Source organism: Heterodontus francisci, chromosome 28 (assembly GCF_036365525.1).
Source record: "Heterodontus francisci isolate sHetFra1 chromosome 28, sHetFra1.hap1, whole genome shotgun sequence".
NCBI classification, from domain to species: domain Eukaryota; kingdom Metazoa; phylum Chordata; class Chondrichthyes; order Heterodontiformes; family Heterodontidae; genus Heterodontus; species Heterodontus francisci.
Genome location: NC_090398.1, coordinates 27563152 through 27588227, shown reverse-complemented (window position 1 = coordinate 27588227; position 25076 = coordinate 27563152). Strand labels below are relative to the sequence as shown.

At 47.4% G+C, this 25076-nt stretch overlaps 1 protein-coding gene across 1 annotated transcript in view; it reads right to left on the bottom strand.

Annotated features, from left to right (window-relative positions):
• Nucleotides 1-634: 634 nt before the first annotated feature.
• Nucleotides 635-25076, bottom strand: part of LOC137345308 (NACHT, LRR and PYD domains-containing protein 3-like) — a 90497-nt gene continuing 66055 nt past the window's right edge. Inside the window, exons 7-10 of the mRNA XM_068008806.1 lie at nt 7546-7632; nt 6766-6936; nt 1808-1963; nt 635-1639 (exon numbers count right to left, since the gene is read on the bottom strand). Coding sequence (XP_067864907.1) covers nt 1552-1639; nt 1808-1963; nt 6766-6936; nt 7546-7632 — 502 coding nt within the window. The 3' untranslated portion in view covers nt 635-1551. The remainder of the gene's footprint in view (nt 1640-1807; nt 1964-6765; nt 6937-7545; nt 7633-25076) is intronic.

Genomic DNA, 25076 nt, shown 5'->3' with positions numbered 1-25076 from the left:
TAAATATGGAAAAGGTGTTCCCATCAACAAATGTTACAAGGACTTGGAGACACAGGTGTGGATCCAGATTTCCACTTTTCTTATTGGGGGAAGTGCTTCCTGACATCACCCTGATCAGCCTAGATCTGATTGTAACTTTATAACGTTGGTCAAAAGTAAACTTCAACAGAGATGCAGTAGAGTGTGAAAACAGGTGACCTGCTGTGTGAGAAGTAAAAGATAAACACCTTAGCAGAATCTCAGAGGCTCAGATATAGGTAGTGCCGAGGCAAATTAGCTGGATGTTAAGGCCACATCATTTCTACTTGCTTTTACCAGGCGTTCACATTCGAGCTGATAGGAGTCCGAGTGTGGGAAGTCAGAGATTTTGAGAGTCTGACCTGGTTTGGGTGACAGATCGTTTCCTAATTGGACAATTCAAACAATAGTGAGGTCACGATTGAACGAACTCAGTCTCCAGAGGCTTTTCTATGACCAGAAAATATAAGAAGGGATTCCATGGTCAAAACTCTCTGAAACTATTCTCAAATTTGAAGTTGGTAAGAAGTCCTGAGATGTACTTGTTAAGATAATGTATCATTTAATTCAACATCACACAATAACAATTCTCATCAGTACTGTTACATCATCCAGGAGGCAGTGATACAGAGGTGAAGTTTAATAAAACATTTCCAAGTGGAAGTCATTATACAAATCCAGGTGAGTACAGGTAACAAGTCCGTTCATCGACCCCTCAGTTTCCTCAGGATGTTTCACAGGGTCATTGCACCTTTTCACAATCTCATGGTTTACAGTCTCAGGTGATTCCGTTTGAAAATTTAGTCCACAGTAAGTACACAATGTTTAATTTCCATGGTAACACCAGTACCTGCTCCCATGCTGGTGCCAGAAACACGTTAAGTTCAGGATCCTTAAACACTACAAATGCTCACGATCACCCAGACAGAACAGTGGGATTCCCGACTGGCACTTTCCCCATTTCTCCTCTCGCAGTGCTGACCCATCCTGGGTGCACCAGTTTCAGGAACCTCCCCAATAGGATACTCCCTCTGGGTGACCCCGGACACTGGGTATTGGTATCTATTGGACGGTGGGATCAATCCAAGCTGAACAGAGCCTGTCTCCATCCTGAACACACACAGGTTCACTTCCCAGTAGGGTCACTGGGTACTGATACTGAGTGTGAACCCTGGATAATGTAATTGCCAAACCCAGGGATATTGAGTGTAATTACCAGTGTCCCACTGCAGCCCAGACTGAGCCCCACCCTGGACCCTTCCTGTCTGTACATTTCCCCAGTGCCCCATTGGGGAACATTCAGTCCCGGATATCCTGCAGAAGCAGCGCTGTGGGGCCGGGCGGCTGAGTCACGTGACCCTGTTGCTGGGCCTCTGATGTCACAATGGGAGATGACACTCGCTCAGCTCGAACTAGAAACAGTGAAACAGCCAATAGGATTTAAACCTGGAGCGCGGCCAATTAAAGGGGAAGGACAGAAAATTGGCCAAAAATGTTCAGAGAGAGACCAGTGATGTTTACAAATTGAAATGTTCACACACCCACTGTCAGTCCGGGTCTTGTATCCTGCAGCGACTTCAGCTGATTCTTTCCATTTGAACTGAACCGATTCTCCCACAACCTGAAACAGATTAAAGATTAAACAGGAAATAAACAGATTGAACAATAGTGTAAATAACAGGGAGACTGGGATTAATATTTTAATAATAATTAGAGATATTACTGATAAGAGTGACTGAATCACATTTATATTTTATTTATTACATTAAACATGAACACAAACACTCACACGAGCCACTGCAGACTCCTGCAGTTCAGAATGAGGCGACGGAGAGTGGGGACAGATCGATCTGTGAAGGAGTTTGAGCTCAGGTTCAGATACTTCAGTGACTGGTTTGAACTGAGAACAGAGGCACAAGAATCTGTGAGACCGACATCCAATAGACTGGGGATCAGAGAGAGAAATAACAGGAATCAGTGTAAATCTCCAGTGTTCATTAATAACACTGTTACTGATATTAATAAATAATAATTATATAATAATTAATAATATGAATTAGTAAAGATATTAAAAGGTTCTTCACCATTTCCACAAAGTAGATGGGATTTGAACAAACTAAACAGGAAAGACTGGACTAAGAGCTGCAGCCAGGGAGAGCAGGTGAGAGAGAAATTCAGGCTGGAATACACAAGAATGTACAAGAGCAGCTTTAATACTCAGCTATTTCAGTGAACCCTTCATTCATCTACTGGGAGCTCGATGGGGAGGAGCAGGTGGCCCGAGTGCCCATGAGGTGGTCGTCGAGGCTCAGGACCTCAATCCGGCCTCGGTCGCCCTTCCACCGTCACAGCTGGGAGCCGGGAAAGAAGTTCCACCGTGAGCTGGATGGTGACCAGGAGGACAGAGTCAGCCTGGAGGACGGTGACATCGAGGAGGCCGTGCAGGCTGTGGGCTGGCCCGCTCGCCAGGGTTGCGACCCCCGCCAGACACCTCCCCCCGCACCCCCCTCGCACCCCTTTCCCCTTCGCACCCCCTTCCTGCTCACCTCCCCCTTCCCCCCACACACCCACTCCCCCTCGCATCCCCTTCCCCCCACACCCCACTTTCCCCTCGCATCCCCTTCCCCCAGACCCCCTTCCCCCCACTTCCCCCTCGCACCCCCTTCCCACTCCCCTCCCCCTCGCACCCCCTTCCCACTCCCCTCCCCCTCGCAACCCCTTCCCCCACCCCTCCCTCCTCTTACCCCACCCCCTCCCCCCTCGCACCCCTTCCCCCACCCCCTCACCCCCCTGCCCCCGCCCCCTTACCCCCTCGCACCCCATCCCCCACCCCCTTACCCCTTCCCCCACCCCCCCTCACACCCCCTTCCCCTCCCCTTGCACCCCTCGCGCCCCCTTCTGCCCGCCTCAAACCACACAGCCCCCGGTCACTAAGGTTCTGTCCTGCCACAGTCCACTTGCTTCAATGGGTGCTTGGAGCTCAGGGTCATTGCCCGACAAGTGGACTGTTATACCGCACCAAACAGCACGACCAAAAAAGGAAAGAAGGTACCAGCCCTTCGTTTTGCAAACTGGAACGTCAGAACTATATGTCCTGGCCTGTCGGAAGACCTTACACAAATCAACGATTCTCAGAAGACCGCCATCATTGACAATGAGCTCAGTAGACTCAATGTAGACATTGCAGCACTTCAGGAGACACGCCTGCCTGTGAGCGGATCTCTAAGAGAGCAAGACTACACCTTCTACTGGCAGGGTAGGGATCCTGAAGAACCAAGACAGCATGGAGTGGGCTTCGCCATCAGAAACTCTTTGCTCAGCATGATCGAGCCTCCCTCAAATGGCTCGGAACGCATACTGTCCATCCGACTGCTCACCGCCTCTGGTCCAGTACACCTACTCAGCATCTAAGCTCTAACACTCTGCTCCCCACCTGAAGTTAAAGACCAGTTCTACGAGGAACTCCATAATATCATTAGTAGCATTTCTAATACCGACCATTTGTTCCTGCTGGGGGACTTTAACGCCAGGGTTGGGGGCCGACCATGACTCATGGCCCTCCTGCCTCGGGTGCTATGGCATTGGAAGGATGAATGAGAATGGACAGAGACTGCTGGAGTTGTGTATCTATCATAACCTCTGCATCCCAAACTCGTTCTTTCATACTAAACCGGCATTTCTTTCAAGCCAGCAAGATCGATCTGGAACCTTTTCTGACACTTTTAGTAGAATGTGCATCAGCCAACAATGAACAATTATCTACATAACATTCAATGAGTATGTGATCTTCAGTAAACCCCTTGTATAGAATCTCACTTACAATATTTGACAAATAGAATCCCATATCCACTGTCTCCACAAGGGCCAGTGTGTCAATCAGCTGAAGTACTTTTAACAACCCTTTTTATTTTCTGAGCTTCCCAAGCTGAAGGACGGTATCTCCCATTTTCACCCATCAGTAATATTATGAAACCAGCTGCACTAGAATACCCATCAGGAAGATTAGCATGTGAACCATCGCTAAAAATGACTAGTTTCATGTTCTTTGGGTCACCGAGGGATGGGAACTTAAACACACATTTCTCCAGATTTCTCATCGGGACACAACCCATGTCCACATCTCCACTTCATGCTTCCACTGGTTATTTTTTATACTTATTTGTTTTGTGGGATACAGCGAGGGGGCAAGCGGGAAGAGAGCGAGGGGGGGGAAGCGTGGGTGAGCAAGGGAGGGAAGTGGGAAGAGAGCGAGGGGGGGTAGCGGGTTAGAACGAGGGGGGAAGCGGGAAGAGAGCGAGGGGGGGAAGCAGGGGAGAGCAAGGGAGGGAAGCGGGAAGAGAGCGGTGGGGTTAGCAGGAAGAGAGCGAAGGGGGTAGCGGGAAGAGAGCGAAGGGGGGAAGCGGGAAGAGAGCGAGGGGGGGAAGCGTGGGTGAGCAAGGGAGGGAAGTGGGAAGAGAGCGAGGGGGGGGGGTAGCGGGTTAGAACGAGGGGGGGAAGCGGGAAGAGAGCGAGGGGGGGAAGCGGGGGAGAGCAAGGGAGGGAAGCGGGAAGAGAGCGGGGGGGTTAGCAGGAAGAGAGCGAAGGGGGTAGCGGGAAGAGAGCGAAGGGGGGAAGCGGGAAGAGAGCGAAGGGGGGAAGCGGGAAGAGAGCGAAGGGGGGAAGCGGGAAGAGAGCGAAGGGGGGAAGCGGGAAGAGAGCGAAGGGGGGAAGCGGGAAGAGAGCGAGGGGTGAAGCGGGAAGAGAGCGATGGAGAGAGTGGCGGAGAAGGGGTAGGGGAAGTGGGGAGAGGGCGATGGAGAGAGCAGGGGGAAGTGGGGAAAAGGGAGGAAGAGGGGAGAAGCGGGCAGAGTGCGGGCGGCGGAAGTGCGGGGGAGGAGAAGTGCGCGGGGAGAAGTGTGCGGTGTGAAGTGCGGGGGGGAGGTGTAGAAGTGCGGGGGGGGGGAGAAGAGTGGGGGAGCAAGTGCGGGGGGGAGAAGTGCAGGGGGGAGAAGTGCGGAGGGGGAGAAGTGCGGGGGTGGCAAGTGCGGAGAGCGCAGTGGGGTGAAGTGCGGAGATTGCGGGGGGGGTGTGAAGTGCAAGGAGTGGGCAGTGCGGAGAGTGTGGGGGAGGGAAGTGCGGAAAGTGTGGGGGGGTGAATTGCGGAGAGTGTGTGGGGGTGAATTGCGGAGAGTGTGGGGGGGGGAATTGCGGAGAGTGTGGGGGGGGGAATTGCGGAGAGTGTGGGGGGGGAATTGCGGAGAGTGTGGGGGGGAATTGCGGAGAGTGTGGGGGGGTGAATTGCGGAGAGTGTGGGGGGGGAATTGCGGAGAGTGTGGGGGGGTGAATTGCGGAGAGTGTGGGGGGGTGAATTGCGGAGAGTGTGGGGGGGTGAATTGCAGAGAGTGTGGGGGGGGGGAATTGCGGAGAGTGTGGGGGGGGGGAATTGCGGAGAGTGTGGGGGGGTGAATTGCGGAGAGTGTGGGGGGGTGAATTGCGGAGAGTGTGGGGGGGTGAATTGCGGAGAGTGTGGGGGGGTGAATTGCGGAGAGTGTGGGGGGGGGGAATTGCGGAGAGTGTTGGGGGGGGACGTGCAGAGAGTGCGGGGGGGGGGGGAGTGGGGAGAGTGAGTGGGGGGGGGGAATGCAGAGAGTTGGGGGGGGGGGTGGAGTGTGGAGAGTGTGGACAGAGCAAGGTGAAGGCGGGCAAAGAGCGAGGGGAGAAGCAGGGAGAGAGCGGGGGTAGTGGGGAGAAAGGGAGGGAGAAGCAGGGAGAGTGCGAAGAAGGTGGGGGCGAGCAGCCCGAAGAACTTGGTGGCGGCGGGTCCGACTGCGCTCTCCTCCTCCCCACCCCCCGGCCACTAACTGCAGGCAGCTCACACCCCGCGCTACCCCCATCCTCCCACTCACTCCCTGCTTCCCCCCCCCCCACTCTCCCTCCTTCACTCCCTGCTCCCCATGCACCACCCCCCCTCCTGGCTCCCTACGCGCCCCCACCCCTCGTTCCTGGCTCCCCACCCCACACTCACTCCCCACTCCCCATCCCTCTTTGTTCTCCGCTCCCCACCCTCTTTGTTCCCCGCTCCCCACCCTGCCTTTGTTCCCGACCCCCATTCTCCCCCTTTCCCCACCCCGAATCTCCCCACTCCCTACCCCCCTTGCTCGCCGCTCCCCACCCCCCCCTTCATTCCCCCCTCCCCACTGCTCCTCGTTCCCCTCTCCCACCACACACCCCCCCATCCTCACTCCGGCCACCCGCTTCCCCACCCCTCCCTCTCTCTGCTTCCCCCCCCCACCCACTCCTCTCTTCGCCCCACCACCCCACTCCCTGTCTAGCGATTGTGTGCTGCCATGGGTTTAGGTTGTCTTTCTGTGATTATTTGAGCAGCGCCATCTTTAGTCCTGGCAGTTACCCGAACACCGCAGACAGTGAAATTTCAGTGCAGCAGGCTGTATTTACACATGTGCCAGTGCAGCGCCACCTAGTGGTTAGTTTGTCAGCAAACGCAGCCTTTTTTCATAACCTTTGACCTTCACTATGAGGCGACCATTCTCTGTTACCATATTCTACTCTGGAAATCCAGTTGGTGAAGAATATTACTGGAGCTAATCTTTACTCAGTCTTACATTAATTTTGAGTTTAGCATTACAAACATACATCTCCTCACTCAACCACACCACAGTATCAATAAGTGCCTCTTTATATGTGCTCAAGTGAAACCCCAGTTACTGCCCACTACCTGAATGTAATTAATATACAACTAGCACTTACTCCAGTCTCTGTATTTTACAGTCCGGGTTCCTCAGAGCCTCAAACGGTAGTTTCACTCCTGAATCTCCCAGTTTATTATCACTCAGGTCCAGATCCGTCAATGACCGGTTTGTACTGAGAGCGGATGAGAGATCTTTGAAACAAGAATCTGTGAGATTGTTTCTTTCCAGCCTGGCATCAAAGATGGAGAAATAACATGAATCAGATGAGAGGGGGGGAGGAAGTGCAGAGAGTGCGGGGGGGTTAATTAATAACATTATTACTGATGGTGTTATTTTAGTTTTAGTTTTAGTGATACAGCACTGAAATAGGCCCTTCGGCCCACCGAGTCAGTGCCGACCATCAACCACCCATTTATACTAATCCTACACTAATTCCATATTTCTACCACATCCCCACCTGTCCCTATATTTCCCTACCACCTACCTATACTAGGGGCAATTTATAATGGCCAATTTACCTATCAACCTGCAAGTCTTTGGCACGTGGGAGGAAACCGGAGCACCCGGAGGAAACCCACGCAGACACAGGGAGAACTTGCAAACTCCACACAAGCAGTACCCAGAATTGAACCCGGGTCGCTGGAGCTGTGAGGCTGCGGTGCTAACCACTGCGCCGCCCCACAGTAGAGTAATATGTAGTGCTTAGCAACAACACTATTGCTGATACTAATAATAATGCACACTGTTTATTAATAACACCATTACTGATATTAATAGTAACGTACAGTGTCAGATACCCAGTTATTATAAACACAATCTCACACAGTCTGGTACTTACTCCAGTTTCTGTATTTTACAGTCCGGGTTCCTCAAAGCCGCAGACAGTAGTTTCATTCCTGAATCTCCCAGATTATTGGAATCCAGTCTAAACACAAACAGACAGAGAGTGAGAAACAAACTGAATCAAACCCTGGACCTGATACAATTCACTTTCTGTTGAATGTTACAGGAAACACTGAAAAAGACTTGAGGAAATTAACAACCAGATTTTCCCATCACTGACAATGAATCTCACACTGTAGAACTCCTCATATATTCAGGAGCTGTCAATAAACATCAAAGAGGGAAGTAACAGGACAGAAGGTAGGTGATTGGTTGTTGAGTATTACAGTGTGTTTTTGTCTCTCCAAGTGACAGCATTTGAATAAAGTATTGCTTGGGGAAATAAATCTATTATTTTATTAAATTAATCAGATAAATCAATTAATTAATACATTTATTATGAATTGTTTTAAAAGACCTAATTCAAGTTATCAATAAGCAAATTAATTATAAAAGACTAGAGATAACAGGGCAGGCTACGTGTTGGGACTGTAGGATGTGGGAGTTTGAGGATAGCGAGACTGTCCCACATTCCCACACCAGCAGGAAATGTCTCCATCTTCAGTCATTCCAGCTCAGAGTCAATGGGCTGGAATGTGAGTTGGAGACACTCCCAAACATAAGGGAGGGGGAGGAATTTCTTCAGTTTTATCCAGAACACAGTCACAGCTCAGAGAAAATCACAGGTTCAAGAAGAGGGTGTAACCATTAGGGAGCAGCATGGTGAGGACTGAGGAGAGATTGAGAAGGAGGTTCCTCAAACACAGGTCCTGTCCAAAAGGTACAATGTACTTGTTACCTGTGAGGACAAGGAGAAAGACTGTGGGGAGGACAGTCACAATGTAGACCAAGGTACTGTGGCTCAGAAGACTGTCCAAGGGGGAAAAGAACAGAATAGAATGTGGTAGTGATATCTTCTTTGGCCTCCTTATCTCGAGAGACAATGGGCAAGCGCCTGGAGGTGGTCAGTGATTTGTGAAGCAGCTCCTGGAGTGGCTATAAAGGAAAATTCTAGAGTGTCAGACTCTTCCACTGGTGCCGCAGATAAAATGGTTGTCGGGGCTGTTACACAGTTGGCTCTCCCCTTGCACGTCTGTCTTTTTTCCTGCCAACTGCGAAGTCTCTTCGACTCACCACACTTTAGCCCCGCCTTTATGGCTGTCCGCCAGCTCTGGCGATCGCTGGCAACTGACTCCCCGACTTGTGATCAATGTCACAGGACTTCATGTCGCATTTGCAGATATCTTTAAAGCGGAGACATGGACGGCCAGTGGGTCTGATACCAGTGACGAGCTGAATGTACAATGTGTCCTTGGGGATCCTCCCATCTTCCATGCCGCTCATATGGCCAAGCCATCTCAGGCGCCGCTGGCTCAGTAGGGTGTATAAGCTGGGGATGTTGGCCACCTCGAGGACTTCTGTGTTGGAGATACGGTCCTGCCACCTGATGCCAAGGATTCTCCGGAGGCAGCGAAGATGGAATGAATTGAGACGTTGCTCTTGGCTGACATACGTTGTCCAGGCCTCGCTGCCGTAGAGCAAGGCACTGAGGACACAGGCTTGATATACTCGGACTTTTGTGTTCTGTGTCAGTGCGCCATTTTCCCACACTCTCTTGGTAGTGATAAGGGTTTCTATAATTAGAGGGATGGATAGCGTCCTCTGCAGACATGAATGAGAATCCTGTCGGACACGTTGTCTACAAGGTGCCAGGGTAAGGGATATCTTATGGTGGCAGGAGAGCAATTTGGAAGGGGAGGGAATAATCCAGTTGTCGTGGTCGATGTTGGAACAAACAACATATGTCGGAACCGGGAGGAGATCCTGCTGAGGGAATATCAGGTGTTAGGAGCTAAATTAAATAGCAGAACCTCAAGGGCAATAATCACTGGATTATTTCCCAAGCCACATGCAAATTGGCAAAGAAACAGTCAGATCAGGAGAATTAAAGTGTGGCTAAAGAGCTGGTGTGGGAAAGAGGGGTTCCTTTAAAGGAAACACTGGCACCGGTACTGGCACAGGAAGGAGTTATACTGAGTTTACAGACTCCACCTGAACCGGGATGGGTAAATAGGGAGGTGGTAAAGGCTTTAAACTAATAAGATGGGACAGGGTGGGGGTGTGGGGGAGATGGGGAGGGATGAACAGAAATTGAAATCAGCCTGAATATAAACAAATCAGGAAAGTGGAGCATTGGCAAGAAAAAAAAAAGTGAGGACTTCGATGGAAAGGAGGTAAATAGAATTATGGAGCATGAGTGTAAAAAGATGGTTAAAAAAAAGTAAGAGGAACTGCTATTACAAATGATTTAAACTTTTTATACAGCAATACACACAGTGTGTGTAATAAAACAGGGGAACTGGAGGCAATACTACATTGTGAGGATCCATATTAGGGATTACTGAGACATAGCTATGGAAAAATCTGGACTGAGCATTAAACATTGCAGGATATAAACTACTTAGAAAAGAGAGAGAGGAAATTGGGGAGGTGGAGTAGCTGTACTTAATACTGAAAACAATGGCAGGAGCAAAAAGTGACACGGCCATCAGCAAGACAGAATTAGAATCCACATGGATAAAGATAAAAGATAATAAAGGATCAACCACATTAACAGGGATAGTCTACGGATCACCTAATAGTGGAAGGAAAGTGAGGAAGAAGTATACAAAGAAATCAGGGAAATTAATAAAAAAACATGGAATAATAATCATGGGGAATTTCAACTAACATGAGATTAATTGGCCAGAAGAGGGATGTAAAGGAAATAGGGAATGGAGTTCCAACAATGTGTACAAGACTCCTTTCTAACCCAATATGGAAGAAGCTCAACAAGGGAGGATTCCCTACTGGATCGAGTAATGGGGGAATGAGCCAGAGTAGATAAAAGAAGTAAAAGTAGGGGAACATCGAGACAATAGTGAACATTAATATTATATACTTTAAGACAATAATTGAGAAGGACGTATGACGAAGACCAGGGAATAGATTGGAGAAAAGTGGATTTTGAGGGTCTGAGAATAGAGCCGAGGAAAATAAAACTGACAACAATATTGTCAAACAGTGATGTAGAACAGCAATGGGAAACATTTAAAATCATGTTCGACATAGTCCAGGAAAAATATATTCTGTGTAAAAGACAAGAACAAATGAAACACTAATGAGTTACCATGGATGAATAAAGACATCAGATAAAGAAAAATGAGGTCTTGGAAAAAGACAGACACTAAGTACATGAGCAGCAGGGGAGAGCATGACAAAGAGATCAGAAGAAAAAAAAAAGGACAAAAAGGAACAATTACATTTTCAAGGAATAAATAGTAAAATATTTTATAGGTACATAAATAAAAAAAGGAAAATCATGATAGAAATAGGGCCAATTATTGATGGTCAGGATTATATCACAACAGGAAACGATAGAGAAATGGCAGAAATATTAAATAATGACCTTGCTTCAATATTTACCAGGAAAACAGGATAGGTGGACAGATTAGAAATCAGATAACAGCATTGAAAATAAAAAAGGTGAAGTTTTAAATAAACTAATCAAACTCAGAGGATAAAAACCCCTGGTCCAAATGGATTACATCCACACATTTTAAAAGAATCTAGGGAAGAGATAGCAGAGACATTACTACACATTTTTAATAATTCTTTAGAGAAAGGTGTAGTGTCAGAAGACTGACCGATAGCTAACATTATACCGATATTTAAGAAAGGAGATAGAACATGTACAGGGAACTATAGACCAGTTGGCTTAACATCAGTGGTAAAAAATAATGGAATCTCTACTAAAGGTGGGAATAGAAGAATATCTCGAAAACAAAGATATAATAATGAAAGGTCAGCATGGATTTAAAGAGAAAGTCTTGCTTAACCAACCTTGTTGAATTCTTTGAAGAGGTGACAGAGAAAGTAGACAATGCTAATGCAGTAGATGCAATTTATCCAGATTTTCAAAAAGTCTTTGATAAGATATCACACAACAGACTAATAAATAAGGTCAGAGATTGCAGGATCAGGGAACAAGCAGAATGGACAGCTAGCTGGCTTCAAAACAGAAAGCAGAGAGTAGGGATAAAGAGTAGTTACTCAGAATGGCAGAAGGTGGAAAGTGGTGTTGCACATGGATCAGTGCTGGGATCACTGTTTTACAATTTATATTAATGATTTAGACTTTGGAATCAAAAACCCAATTTCTAAATCTTCAGATGGCACCAAACTTGGGGTTGGGGGGATAGTTAATCTGAGGAGGATAGCAACAAAGTACATGAAGATATTCACAAACTTGCAGAATGGACATGTAATTGACAAATTAATATCAACATAGATAAATGTGAGGTATTACATTTTGGAAAGAAAAGTAAAGAGGTTACATATTACTTACAAAATAAGAATCTAAATAGGGCAGAGAAGGTAAGGGATCTGGGAGTACAAATACACAAATCACTAAAAGTAGTTACACAGGTTAACAGTTAACCAAGCACTAAGGTTTATTCCTAGGGGGTAGAATTGAAAAGTATAGAAGTTATGCTAAACTTGTGTCAAACCCTGGTTGGACCACACCTGGAATACTGCATATAATTCTGTTCACAATATTATAAAAAAGATATGGAGGCACTGGAGAGGGTGAAAAATATTTACAAGGATGATACCAGAAATGTAGGGAATACCGATCAGGAGGGAATGAACAGGCTGGTCTCTTTTCTCTAAAAAGAGAGCAGGCTGAGGGGTGACCTAATAGAGGTGTTTAAAAGTATGAAAGGTTTCAATAGAGGAGACACAGAGAGAATGTTTCCACTTGTGGGGAAAAGCAAAACTAGAGGCCATCAATGTAAGATAGTCACCCACAAATCAAACAGTGAATTCAGATTGGTCAGTCCTGTATGATGTGTTACCTCCCTGGTGCTGGGGTAAAGGACATCACGGAGAATGGGCTAAGTACATTCCAACAAGCTGGAAAGGTCGGAGAATCAAAGCCAGGGCTCCTTGGATAATGAGGGAGATAGAGAATATGACAAAATTTAAAAACAGTGGATGGAGCATGTCAGGTGAATTCTTCAAGCACGAACCAGGCCAAACACAATGGGCTGGATTTTACCGAGCACCTGATTTCAGGCTCCGTGGTGGGGGAGGTGGAAGATGCTTCTGGCAGAGGCTCACCATGGAGCCCGACTCCGGGAGGGCCCGGCCTGATCCTCTTGGAGGTGACAAGGCTCTGTGACGGCACCCCTGTCGCTGGGCAACGGGACCTGCATTTAAATATTTTAATGAATCGATTGAAATAAACTTACCTCGAATCTTCCGGGCCCACCACGGTCTCCAGTGCAGCAGCCGGCACTCCCACACCTTCACTTCCCCGTCTGGGAAAAGCAGGCAGGACACTGGTGCGGGGTGGGGGGGGAATTAAGATTTTTCGTGTGGGGGGGGAGCGGTGATGGGGAGACGGGGTCAAATAATCATCATTAGTACAGGGGATTGTGGGAAGGGATGAACTTTAAACATTGTACAGTCTGGGGGCAGGGGTGAAAGGTCACTTTCAAAGGTAAGTGTTGTGTGCAGGGAAAGGGCAAATAGTTAATGTAATTCTTATTGGGGGTGGGAAAGGGGCGTTACAATTTTATTTGGTTAATTTTGGGGGCGGGGATACTTCTTTAAAAATTCAAATTGGCGGCAGAACTGGCTGCCCTTGAAAGATGGCGGCAGTGCCTGTGCACAGACATCTGACACCATTGCCGATGTCAGACAGCTCACCCTCTCCACGTTGTCGGGGGAGGCCGCGCCGGCTATTTAAATGAGCTGCCGTGCGGGAGATTGCTGTGGCTCTGATGTGTGTGGTCATCTGAGAATGGAATGGCAGTTAACATAAAAGGGAACCCAAAAATCATCTAATGGTTTGTAAATGGTAAGAAACATAAAAACACAGAAAAAGTACAGCACTGAAGGAGACCATTCAGCCCATCGTGTCCGTGCTGGCCAAACAAGCTATCCACCCAAACTAATCCCATCTCCCAGCACCTGGTCCACAGCCCCGCAGGTTACAGCACCCTCGGTACATGTCCAGGTACCATTTAAAAGAATTGAGAGTTTCTGCCTCCACCACCATTCCTGACAGTGAATTCCAGACACCCACCACCCTCTGGGTGAAAACGTTTCCCCTCATGTGCCCTGTAATCCTTCTGGCAATCACCTTAAGGGCTTAAGGGGGTAGTAAGATGTGGGGTGAGGCCTCTTAGGGTCAAAGAGGGTGATATATGCTTGGAGGTGCAGGGCAAGGCGAGAACATGAAATGAGTAATTCGTATCGGTGTTTACTAAGGAAGCGGAATGTGACAAAATACCGGTTGAAGTGGAGATGGTAGGGGTAATGGATGGGGTGAAAATTGATAGGCAGGATGTACTGGAAAGGCCGGCACTGCTTCGAGTGCATATGTCACCTGGTCCGGATGTCTTGCACCCAGGTTGCTTCAGAAAATATACAAACTGGGTGGTTTTATTTTAATAAAAAAAAGTCAACAGATGAAACTCTCCGCCGAACAAAGGCGGTGGAGGGGTGCCACCACCCGGTAAACGGGACCTGGAACAAGCAGAGATCAGCAGCCGCCAGCCTCTCAATCCGGTGCCGGGGAGGAGGGAGGGTGGGTGGGGTTGGGGGTGGGGGGGTAAGAGAAGGGCTTTCCATAAACTTCCAATCTTCACCAAGATACGGGGAATGTGCTAGAGGATTGGAGAGTGGCAGATGTGACACCCTTGTTCAAGAAAGTTTGTAAGAACATGTGTAGTAACTACAGACCAGTCGGTTTAACTGTGTTGGGTAAGATTTTGGAACCAATGATCAGGGAAAAAATTAACAGGTGTTTGGAGAGGTTTGAGTTAATTAAGGAGAGTCAGTACGGATTTGTAAAAGGCAGATCATGTTTGACTAATCTAACTGAATTTTTTTAATGATGTAAGAGAGAAGGTTGATGAGGGGAATTCGGTGGACGTTCTCGATATGGATTTTAAAATACCTTTTGACAAAGTTCCACATAAAAGGCTGGTTAATAAAAAAAAAATCGAGGTGCCTGGAATAGAAAGGTCAGTGTCAGCTTAGACAAAAAAACTGGTTTAAGGATGGAAACCAGCGAGTGGTGGTAAATGGTTGTTTCTCAGACTGCTGGATGGTGGACATTGATGTTCCCCAAGGGTCAGTGCTGGTGCACTGATTTTATTTGTGACATTTCTAAATGACTTGGATGTTGTAACGGAGTAAAATTTCAAAATTTACTGATGATACCAAACTCGGAGATGTAGCAGACTGTGAGGATGTCACCAATCGACTGTAACAGGGCAGAGATAGACTAGTAATATAGGCAGACAAGTGGCAGATGGAATTTAATACAGTGAAGTGTGAGGTGATGCATTTTGGCAGAATGGGGAGGGAGAGGCAATATAGACTTAATGTCATAGTTCTAAAGAGTGTGGAGGGACAGAGGGACAATGTCTTCCCTAATCAGTACTGTCACCACACTTCCCTTTTATCCTTCCCTATCTTTACATCAGTTCTGATGAAAGGTCACAGACCTGACATGTTAACTCTGCTTCTCTCTCCACAGATGCTGCCAGACCTGCTGAGTATTTACTGCACTTTCTGTTTTTATTTCATATTCCCACATGCTGTTTGTACTTGTAGCTCAACAAACTGATTCACCACACTTTGTGCTTATACACACATGTCTAAACATGTCTTTGTATTCCTTGTAATCCTTCTTAATCTCTCTATCTCTGTAATCTCCTCCAGCCCCACAACTCTCCAAGATATCTGCGCTCCTCTAATTCTGGCCTCTTGTACATCCCTGATTTTAATCGCTCCACCGTTGGTGACCTTCAGTTTTCTCGGCCCCAAGCTCTGGAATACCCTCCCCAGACCACTTTCTTTCAATAAGAAACTCCTTAAAACCTACTTTTAACCAAGCTTTTGGTCACCTGATCTAATATCTCCATATAAAGAAAAAGACTTGCATTTCCATAGCGCTTTTCACAACCACCGGACGTCTCAAAACACTTTACAGTCAATGAAGTAAATAAAGAGTCCACAAAGAGATATAGATAGGTTAAGTGAGTGGGCAAAACTTTGGCAGATGGAGCATAATGTGGGAAAATGTGTACTTGTCTACTTTGGCAGGAAGAATTGAAAAGCAGTATATTATTTAAATGGAGAGAAATTGCAGAACTGCAGTACAGAGGGATTTGGGTGTCCAGGTTTCATGGAGACACCCAAGATCACGTCGTTGGCACCAGCTGGACCTCATCGTCACAAGGCGAGCCTCTATAAGCAGTGTCCAAATCACATGCAGCTTCCACAGTGCGGACTGCGACACCGACCACTCCCTGGTATGCAGCAAAGTTAGACTCAAACCAAAGAAGCTGCATCACTCCAAGCAGAAGGGACGCCCACGCATCAACATTAACAGAATTTCTTATCCACAGCTGTTACATAAGTTTCAAAATTCACTTGAGAAAGCCCTTCAAAACACTCCTACAGGGGATGCAGAGACCAAGTGGGCCCACATCAGAGACGCCATCGTTGACTCAGCAATGACTACCTTTGGCAAACATGAGAAGCAGAATGCAGACTGGTTTCAATCTCACTTTGAAGAGCTGGAAGTTGTCATAGCCGCTAAGCGCATTGCACTGCTGAACTACAAGAACGCCCCGAGTGAATTAACATCCGTAGCAGTTGAAGCAGCCAGAAGCACTGCACAAAGAACAGCCAGGCGCTGTGCAAATGACTACTGGCAACACCTATGCAGTCGTATTCAGCTGGCCTCCGACACCGGAAACATCAGAGGAATGTATAATGACATTAAGAGAGCTTTTGGACCAACCATCAAGAAGATCGCCCCCCTCAAATCTAAATCGGGGTTACGATCACTGACCAACGCAAGCAAATGGACCGCTGGGTGGAGCACTACCTAGAACTGTACTCCAGGGAAAATGTTGTCATTGATTCTGCCCTCAATGCAGCCCAGTCTCTGTCAGTCATGGATGAGCTGGACAAACAGCCAACAAAATCGGAACTCAGTGATGCCATTGATTCTCTAGCCAGTGGAAAAGCCCCTGGGAGGATGGCATTTCCCCTGAAATAATCAAGAGTGCCAAGCCTGCCATACTCTCAGCGCTCCATGAACTGCTTTGCCTGTGCTGGGATGAGAGAGCAGTACCACAGGATATGCGCGATGCCAATATCATCACCCTCTGCAAGAACAAGGGTGACCGCGGTGACTGCAACAACTACCGTGGAATCTCCCTGCTTGGCATAGTGGGCAAAGTCATTTTAAACAGCCTCCAGAAGCTGGCTGAGCGTGTCTATCCTGAGGAACAGTGTGGCTTTCGAGCATAGAGATCCACCATTGACATGCTGTTCTCCCTTCGCCAGATATAGGAGAAATGCCGCAAACAACAGATGCCCCTCTATGTTGCTTTCATAGATCTCACCAAAGCCTTTGACCTCACCAGCAGACGTGGTCTCTTCAGACTACTAGAAAAGATCGGATGTCCACCAAAGCTACTAAGTATCATCACCTCATTCCATGACAATATGAAAGGCACAATTCAGCATAGCGTCGCCTCATCAGACCCCTTTCCTATCCTGAGTGGCGTCAAACAGGGCTGTGTTCTTGCACCTACACTGTTTGGGATCTTCTCACTGCTGCTCTCACATTCCTTCAGAAGAAGGAATTTTCCTCCATACAAGATCAGGTGGCAGGTTGTTCAACCTTGCCCGTCTTGGAGCGAAGACCAAAGTACGGAAGGTCCTCATCAGGGAACTCCTCTTTGCTGACGATGCTGCATTAACATCTCACACTGAAGAGTGGCTGCAGAGACTCATCGACAGGATTGCGGCTGCCTGCAACAAATTTGGCCTCACCATCAGCCTCAAGAAAACAAACATCTTGGGACAGGACGTCAGAAATGCTCCATCCATCAATATCGGCGACGACACTCTGGAAGTGGTTCAAGAGTTCACCTACCTAGGCTCAACTGTCACCAGTAACCTGTCTCTCGATGCAGAAATCAACAAGCACATGGGAAAAGCGTCCGCTGCTATGTCCAGACTGGCCAGGAGGGCATGGGAAAATGGCACACTGACATGGAACACAAAAGCCGAGTGTATCAAGCCTGTGTCCTCAGTACCTTGCTCTATGGCAGCGAGGCCTGGACAACGTATGTCAGCCAAGAGCAACGTCTCAATTCATTCCATCTTCGCTGCCTCCGGAAAATCCTTGGCATCGGGTGGCAGGACCGTATCTCCAACACGGAAGTCCTCGAGGCGGCCAACATCCCCAGCATATACGCCCTACTGAGCCAGCGGCGCTTGAGATGGCTTGGCCATGTGAGCCGCATGGAAGATGGCAGGATCCCCAAGGACACATTGTACAGCGAGCTCGACACTGGTATCAGACCCACCGGCCGTCCATGTCTCCGCTTTAAAGACATCTGCAAATGCGACATGAAGTCCTGTGACATTGATCACAAGTCGTGGGAGTCAGTTGCCAGCGATCGCCAGAGCTGGCGGGCAGCCGGAAAGGCGGGGCTAAAGTGTGGCGAGTCGAACAGACTTAGCAGTTGGCAGGAAAAAAGACAGAACGCAAGGGGAGAGCCAACTGTGTAACAGCCCCGACAACCAATTTTAATTGTAGCACCTGTGGCAGTCTGTCACTCTGGAATTGGCCTTTACTCGCCACTCCAGACGCTGCTTCACAAACCACTGACCACCTCCAGGTGCTTACCCATTGTCTCTCGAGACAAGGAGGCCAAAGAAAGAAAGATTACTTTCGAGGTCTGACTTTTTAACTTTCGCCTGATGTCCTGAAAATCAGACTATAGGACCTCAATACCTGCCCTCTCTAGGTCGTTGGTACTGATGTGTACCACAACTTCTAGCTCGCTTCCTTCCCCCTGCAAACTATTCTACACTCTCTCCTTTACCCCGGCATTAGGGAGGCAACACACCATGTGAGACTCATAATGAGGGTTACAGAAATGCCTGACTATGGGCGGCACAGTGGCGCGCACCGCAGCCTCACAGCTCCAGTGACCCGGGTTCAATTCTGGGTACTGCCTGTGTGGAGTTTGCAAGTTCTCCCTGTGTCTGTGTGGGTTTTCTCCGGGTGCTCCGGTTTCCTCCCACATGCCAAAGACTTGCAGGTTGATAGGTAAATTGGCCATTAGCAATTGCCCCCAGTATAGGTAGGTGGTAGGGAATTATAGGGACAGGTGGGGATGTGGTCGAAATATGGAATTAGTGTAGGATTAGTATAAATGGGTGGTTGATGGTTGGCACAGACTCGGTGGGCCGAAGGGCCTGTTTCAGTGCTGTATCTCTAAACTAAACTAAACTATGGAATCTCCTATAACCACTCTACACTTTGCTGTTCCCCCCTGTGCAGTCTCTTGCTCATTGGTGCCATGGTCTGGACTGCTCTCCAATGTGTTGTCATTCTCAGCAGTCTCCAATGGGAGGAGATGTTTCAGGTACAGGTTCAGTCCATTCCAACAAGGGTAAAAGTTAGTGGAACCAAAGCCAGGACTCCTGGGATGATGAACGAGATAGAGAATATACTGAAACAAGAAAAGGGTGTATGATTCATGTCAGCTGGATTCTTCATGAGAGAACCAGGACAAATACAATAAGCTGAAAGGGGAAGTGAAGAGCAAAATAAGACTGGCAAAGAGAGAATGTGAGAATAGAATGGCAGTTAATAAAGAAGGGAATCCAAATATCTTCTGCAGGCATGTAAATGGTAAGCGGGGAGGCAGGGTGGGGTCTATTAGTAACTAAGAAGGTGATATATGTTTCGAGACACAGGGCAAGGTTAAAATACCTAATGAGTACTTTGTATTGGTGTCTGCTGAGGAAGATGATGCTGACAAAATAGCAGTCGAAGTGGAGATGCTGGAAGTAATGGACGGGTGAAAATTGCTCGGCCGGATGGACTGGAAAGGCTGGCTTTGCTTGGAGTGGATGGGTCGGCTGGTCCGGATGGCTTGCATCCCAGGTTGCTAAGGGAAGTGGGCTGGAGATCGCAGAAGGGCTTGTCATAATCTTCCAATCTTCCCTAGATACAGGGGAGGTGCCAGAGGATTGGAAAGTGGTAAATATGACACACTGACTCAAAATAGGGTGCAAGGACATTCGTAGTAACTACAGGACGGGCAGTTTAACATCAGTGGTGGGTAAGGTTTTAGAAAGAATAATCAGGGAAAAAACATTGATCAGCACTTGGAGAGGTTTATGTTAATTGAGGAGAGCCAGCATAGATTTGTAAAATCTATGAGTCATGTTGTTTTTCAGAGTGGAGGATGGTAGACAGAGTCAGTACTGGGACCACTGCTTTTTTGATATATACAAATGACTTGGATATTGGAATACAGAGTAGAATTTCAAAATTTGCCAACGATACCAAACTTGGAGATGTGGCAAACAGTGAAAATCAGGAAGCAAAAGGGAGGGAGGAATTTAAAACAATCACCCTCACTGGAGAAAAAGTAATGGGAATACTAATGGGACTAAAGGCTGACAAGTCCCCTGGACCTGATGGCCTGCACCTGAGAGTCTTAAAGGAAGTGGCTGCAGAGATAGTGGATGCATTGGTTTTAATCTTCCAAAATTCCCTCGATTCTGGAAAGCTCCCAGTGGATCAGAAAAAACACAAGTATAACACCTCTGTTCAAGAAAGGAGAGAGACAGAAAGCAGGAAACTACAGGCCAGTTAGCCTAACATCTATCGTTGGGAAAACGCTAGAATCCATTATTTAAAGAGGTAGTAGCAGGATATCTGGAAAAATCACAACACAATCAGGCAGAGTCAACATGGTTTTGTGAAAGGGAAATCGTGTTTGACAAATTTATGAGAGTTCTTTGAGGATGTAACAAGCAGGGTGAATAAAGGAGAACCAGTAAATGTAGTGTATGTGGATTTCCAAAAGTTATTCGATAAGGTGCCACATAAAAGGTTACTGCACAAGATAAGAGCTCCTGGTATTAGGGGCAATATATTAACATGGATAGAGGACTGGCTAAGTGACAGGAAAGAGAGAGTCGGGATAAATGGGTCATTTTCAGGATGGCAAACTGTAACTAGCAGAGTGCCACAGGGATCAGTGCTGAGGTCTCAACTACTTACAATCTATATTAATGACTTAGATGAAGAGACTGAATGTATTGTAGCCAAATTTGCTCATGATATGAAGATAGGTATGAAAGCAAGTTGTGAGGAGTCTGCAAAGGGATATCGATACGTTACGTGGGTGGGCAAAAACTGTTTATGAGTCATGTACAAGGTCACCCAGGTCCCTCTGGACCACAGCATTCTGCAGTCTCTCTCCATGTAAATCATTTTATTCCTGATGGCAGATGGAGTATAATGTGAGAAATGTGAAGTTGTCCACTTTAGCAGGAATACAATTATTTACATGGAGAGAGACTACAGAATGCTGTGGTCCAGAAGGACCTGGGTGACCTTGCACATGACTCACAAACAGTCAGCATGCAGGAACACCAAGTAATTAGGAAAGCAAATGAATGTTGGCCTTCATTGCAAAGGGGATGGCGTATAAAAATAGGTAAGTCTTGCTACAACAGTACAGCGCATTGTTGTGTCCGCATCTGCAGTACTCTGTGCAGTTTTGGTCACCTTATTTAAGGGGGGACACACTTGCATTGGAAGTAGTTCAGAGGTCACTAGGCTAATTCCTGAATGAGGGTGTAGGCCCTGAAAAGTTGGTCAAGTAACACTTCATACCCAGCATGCTCTTGGGCAGCTAAAGATAAGTGCAGAACTTGCTGAAGTAAGCGAACAGACATGTCGAAGCTTGTGGTTAGGGATATGTGACCATTAGACTAGAGTGTTGAACAAGAATAGATAAAAGAGGAACAGATATAGGGGAATGAACAGTGGTTATTGTAAACAAGTCTGGACTTCTGTCCAGGTGGCTAAATGGCTAATGCTGTTCAAAGATGAGATAATGCTTCAAGATTTGTGCAAAACAAGATCATGTGAGTCATGGGTTGAACAAGGAGCCTTCAAAGAATATATAAGGGTTAAAACTGGAAGGTATTCTCGGCGGGAAGCCGGGAACAACTCTCGAAGACAGGACCCTGAGTCTGGAGGCTTAGTGATCAACCGTGACAAGAGACTGATCACCTCTGTGTTGACGGGTAGTATCTTGTGCAAGAAGTGAGACTTGTACTTATTTGGTTTCTAAATAAAACTGCTGTAAGCTTTTGTATGCTTTAAGTGATTCGAGTACTAATAAAGTGAAGTTATCCGAGATTTTGGTTTTAGTGTATCTTTGTCTGTCACATCAGTTGATACCCTACAGAGAAAAAGGGTCAACAAGGGGTTTGTCTGATGAGGAAAGGTTGAGCAAGTTGGACGTATACTCATTGGAGTTTAGAAGATTGAGATGTGATCGAATTGAAAAATATAAGATTCTGAGGGGACTTGACAGGGTAGATGCTGAGGGGATGTTTCCCCTGGTGGGGAATGTAGAACTGGGGGGGAAGGGGGAGTGGGAGGGGGGGAGCACAGGTTCAAACTAAGGGGCCTCCCATTTCAGACGGAGATGAGGAGGAACTTCTTCTCCGAGGGTTGTTAGTGTTTGGAATTCTCTTCCCCAGAGAGCAGTGGAGGCTGGATCATTGAATATATTCAAGGCTGAGTTAGACAGGTTTTTGATTGACAAGGGAGTCAAGGTTTAGTGGAGGCTGACAGGAAAGCAGAGATAAGGCCACAATTTGATGAGCCATGATCTTATTGAATGACAGAACAGACTCGAGGGGCTGAATGGCCTACTCCTGCTCCTATTTCTAATGTTCTTATGAGGATGATACCAATCGCCTGCATCAGGACATAGATAGGCTATCAGAATGGGCAGACAAATAGCAGATGGAATGTCATACAGAGAAGTGTGAGGTGATGCATTTGACAGAAGGGATAGGGAGAGGCAATATAGACTTAGTGGCACAGTTCCAGACTGTGCAGGAACAGAGGGACCTGGGGATTCATGTGCATGGGTCTTTGAACAAGGTAGGACATATTGGGAGAGTAGTTAACAAAGTTTATGGGATTTTTAAAATGTTTTTTATTCATTCATGGGATGTGGACATCGTTGGCTGTGCCAGCATTTACTGCCCATCCCTAATTGCCCTTGAGAGGGTGGTGGTGAGCTGCCTTCTTAAACCGTTGCAGTCCATGTGAGGTAGGTACACCCACAGTGCTGTTAGGAAGGCAGTTCCAGCATTTTGACCCAGCGACAGTGAAGGAATGGCGATATAGTTCCAAGTCAGGATGGTGTGTGACTTGGATGGGAACTTGCAGGTGGTGATGTTCCCATGCATCTGCTGCCCTTGTCCTTCGAAGTGGTAGAAGTCGTGGGTTTGGAAGGTGCTGTCTAAGGAGCCTTGGTGCGTTGCTGCAGTGTATCTTGTAGATGGTACACACTGCTGCCACTGTGCGTCGGTGGTGGAGGGAGTCAATGCTTGTGGATGGTGTGCCAATCAAGCTGGCTGCTTTGTTCTGGATGGTGTCGAGCTTCTTGAGTGTTGTTGGAGCTGCACCCATCCAGGCAAGTGGAGAGTATTCCATCACACTCCTGACTTGTGCCTTGTAGATGGTGGACAGGCTTTGGGGAGTCAGGAGGTGAGTTACTCGCTGCAGGATTCCTAGCCTCTGACCTGCTGTTGTAGCCATGGTATTTATATGGCTACTCCAGTTCAGTTTCTGGTCAATGGTAGCCCCTAAGATGTTGATAGTGGGGGATTCTGCGATGGTAATGCCGTTGAATGTCAAGGGGAGATGGTTAGATTCTCTCTTGTTGGAGATAGTCATTGTCTGGCACTTGTGTGGCGCAAATGTTACTTGCCACTTATCAGCCCAAGCCTGGATATTGTCCAGGTCTTGCTGCATTTCTACATGGACTGCTTCAGTATTTGAGGAGTCGCGAATGGTGCTGATATCACGCGGAGTGAATCGAATTGGCTGAAGTCTGGCATCTGTAATGCTGGGGACTTCAGCAAGGGGTCGATATGGATCATCAACTCGGCACTTCTGGGTGAAGATTGTTGCAAATGCTTCAGCCTTATTTTTCACACTGATGTGCTGTGCTCCCCATCATTGAGGATGGGAATATTTGTGGAACCACCTCCTCCAGTTAGTTGTTTATTTGTCCACCACCATTCACAACTGGATGTGGCAGGACTGCAGAGCTTAGATCTGATCCGTTGCTTATGGGATCGCTTAGCTCTGTCTATTGCATGCTGCTTATGTAATTTGGCATGCAGTTAGTCCTGGGTTGTGGCTTCACCAGGTTGACACCCCATTTTGAGGTATGCCTGGTGCTGCTCCTGGCATGCCCTCCTGCACTCTTCATTGAACCAGGGTTGGTCTCCTGGCTTGATGGTAATGGTAGAGTGGGGGATATGCCGGGCCATGAGGTTACAGATTGTGGTTGAGTACAATTCTGCTGCTGCTGATGGCCCACAGCGCCTGTTGGATTCCCAGTTTTGCATTGCTAGATCTGTTCGAAATCTATCCCATTTAGCACAGTGATTGTGCCACACAACACGATGGACGGTATCCTCAATGTGAAGGCGGGACTTCGTCTCCACACGGACTGTGCGGTGGTCACTCCTACCAATACTGTCATGGACAGAAGCATATGCGGCAGGCAGATTGGTGAGGTCAAGTATGTTTTTCCCTCGTGTTGGTTCCCTCACCACCTGCCGGAGACCCAGTCTAGCAGCCATGTCCTTTAGTCCTCGGCCAGCTCAGTCAGTAGTGGTGCTACCGAGCCACTCTTGGTGATGGACATTGAACTCCCCCACCCAGAGTACACTTTGTGCCCTCGTCGCCCCCAGTGCTTCCTCCAAGGGATCTTGGGCTTCATAAATAGAAGTATTGAGTACAAAAGCAGGGAAGTTATGTAGCATCTTTATAAAGCTCTGGTTAGGCCACAATTGGAGTATTACGCCCAGATGTGGTCACCACACATTAGGAAGGATGTGAGGGTCCCTGAGAGGGTGCAGTGGAGATTTAGCAGAACAGTTCCAGGGGTGGGGGATTTTAGCTGCAAGGTTAGATTGGAAAATCTGGGGTTGTTCTCCTTACATAAGAATTAGTCGGCGGAGTAGGCCACTCAGCCCCTCGAGTCTGCTCCATTCAATAGGATCATGGCTGATATCCTGCCTATCCTCAATAACCTTTCACCCCCTTGCATACAAAGAATCTATCTCCCTCTAACTTAAAAACATTCAAAGACTCTGCTTCCACCACCTTTTGAGGAAGGAATTTCCAAAGACTCACGAACCTGAGAGAAAAAAAAATTCTCATCTCTGTCTTAAATGGGCGATCCCTTATTTTTAAACAGTGACCCCTGATTCTAGATTCTCCCACAAAAGGAAACATCCTTTCCACATCCACCTTGTCAAGACCTATCAGAATCT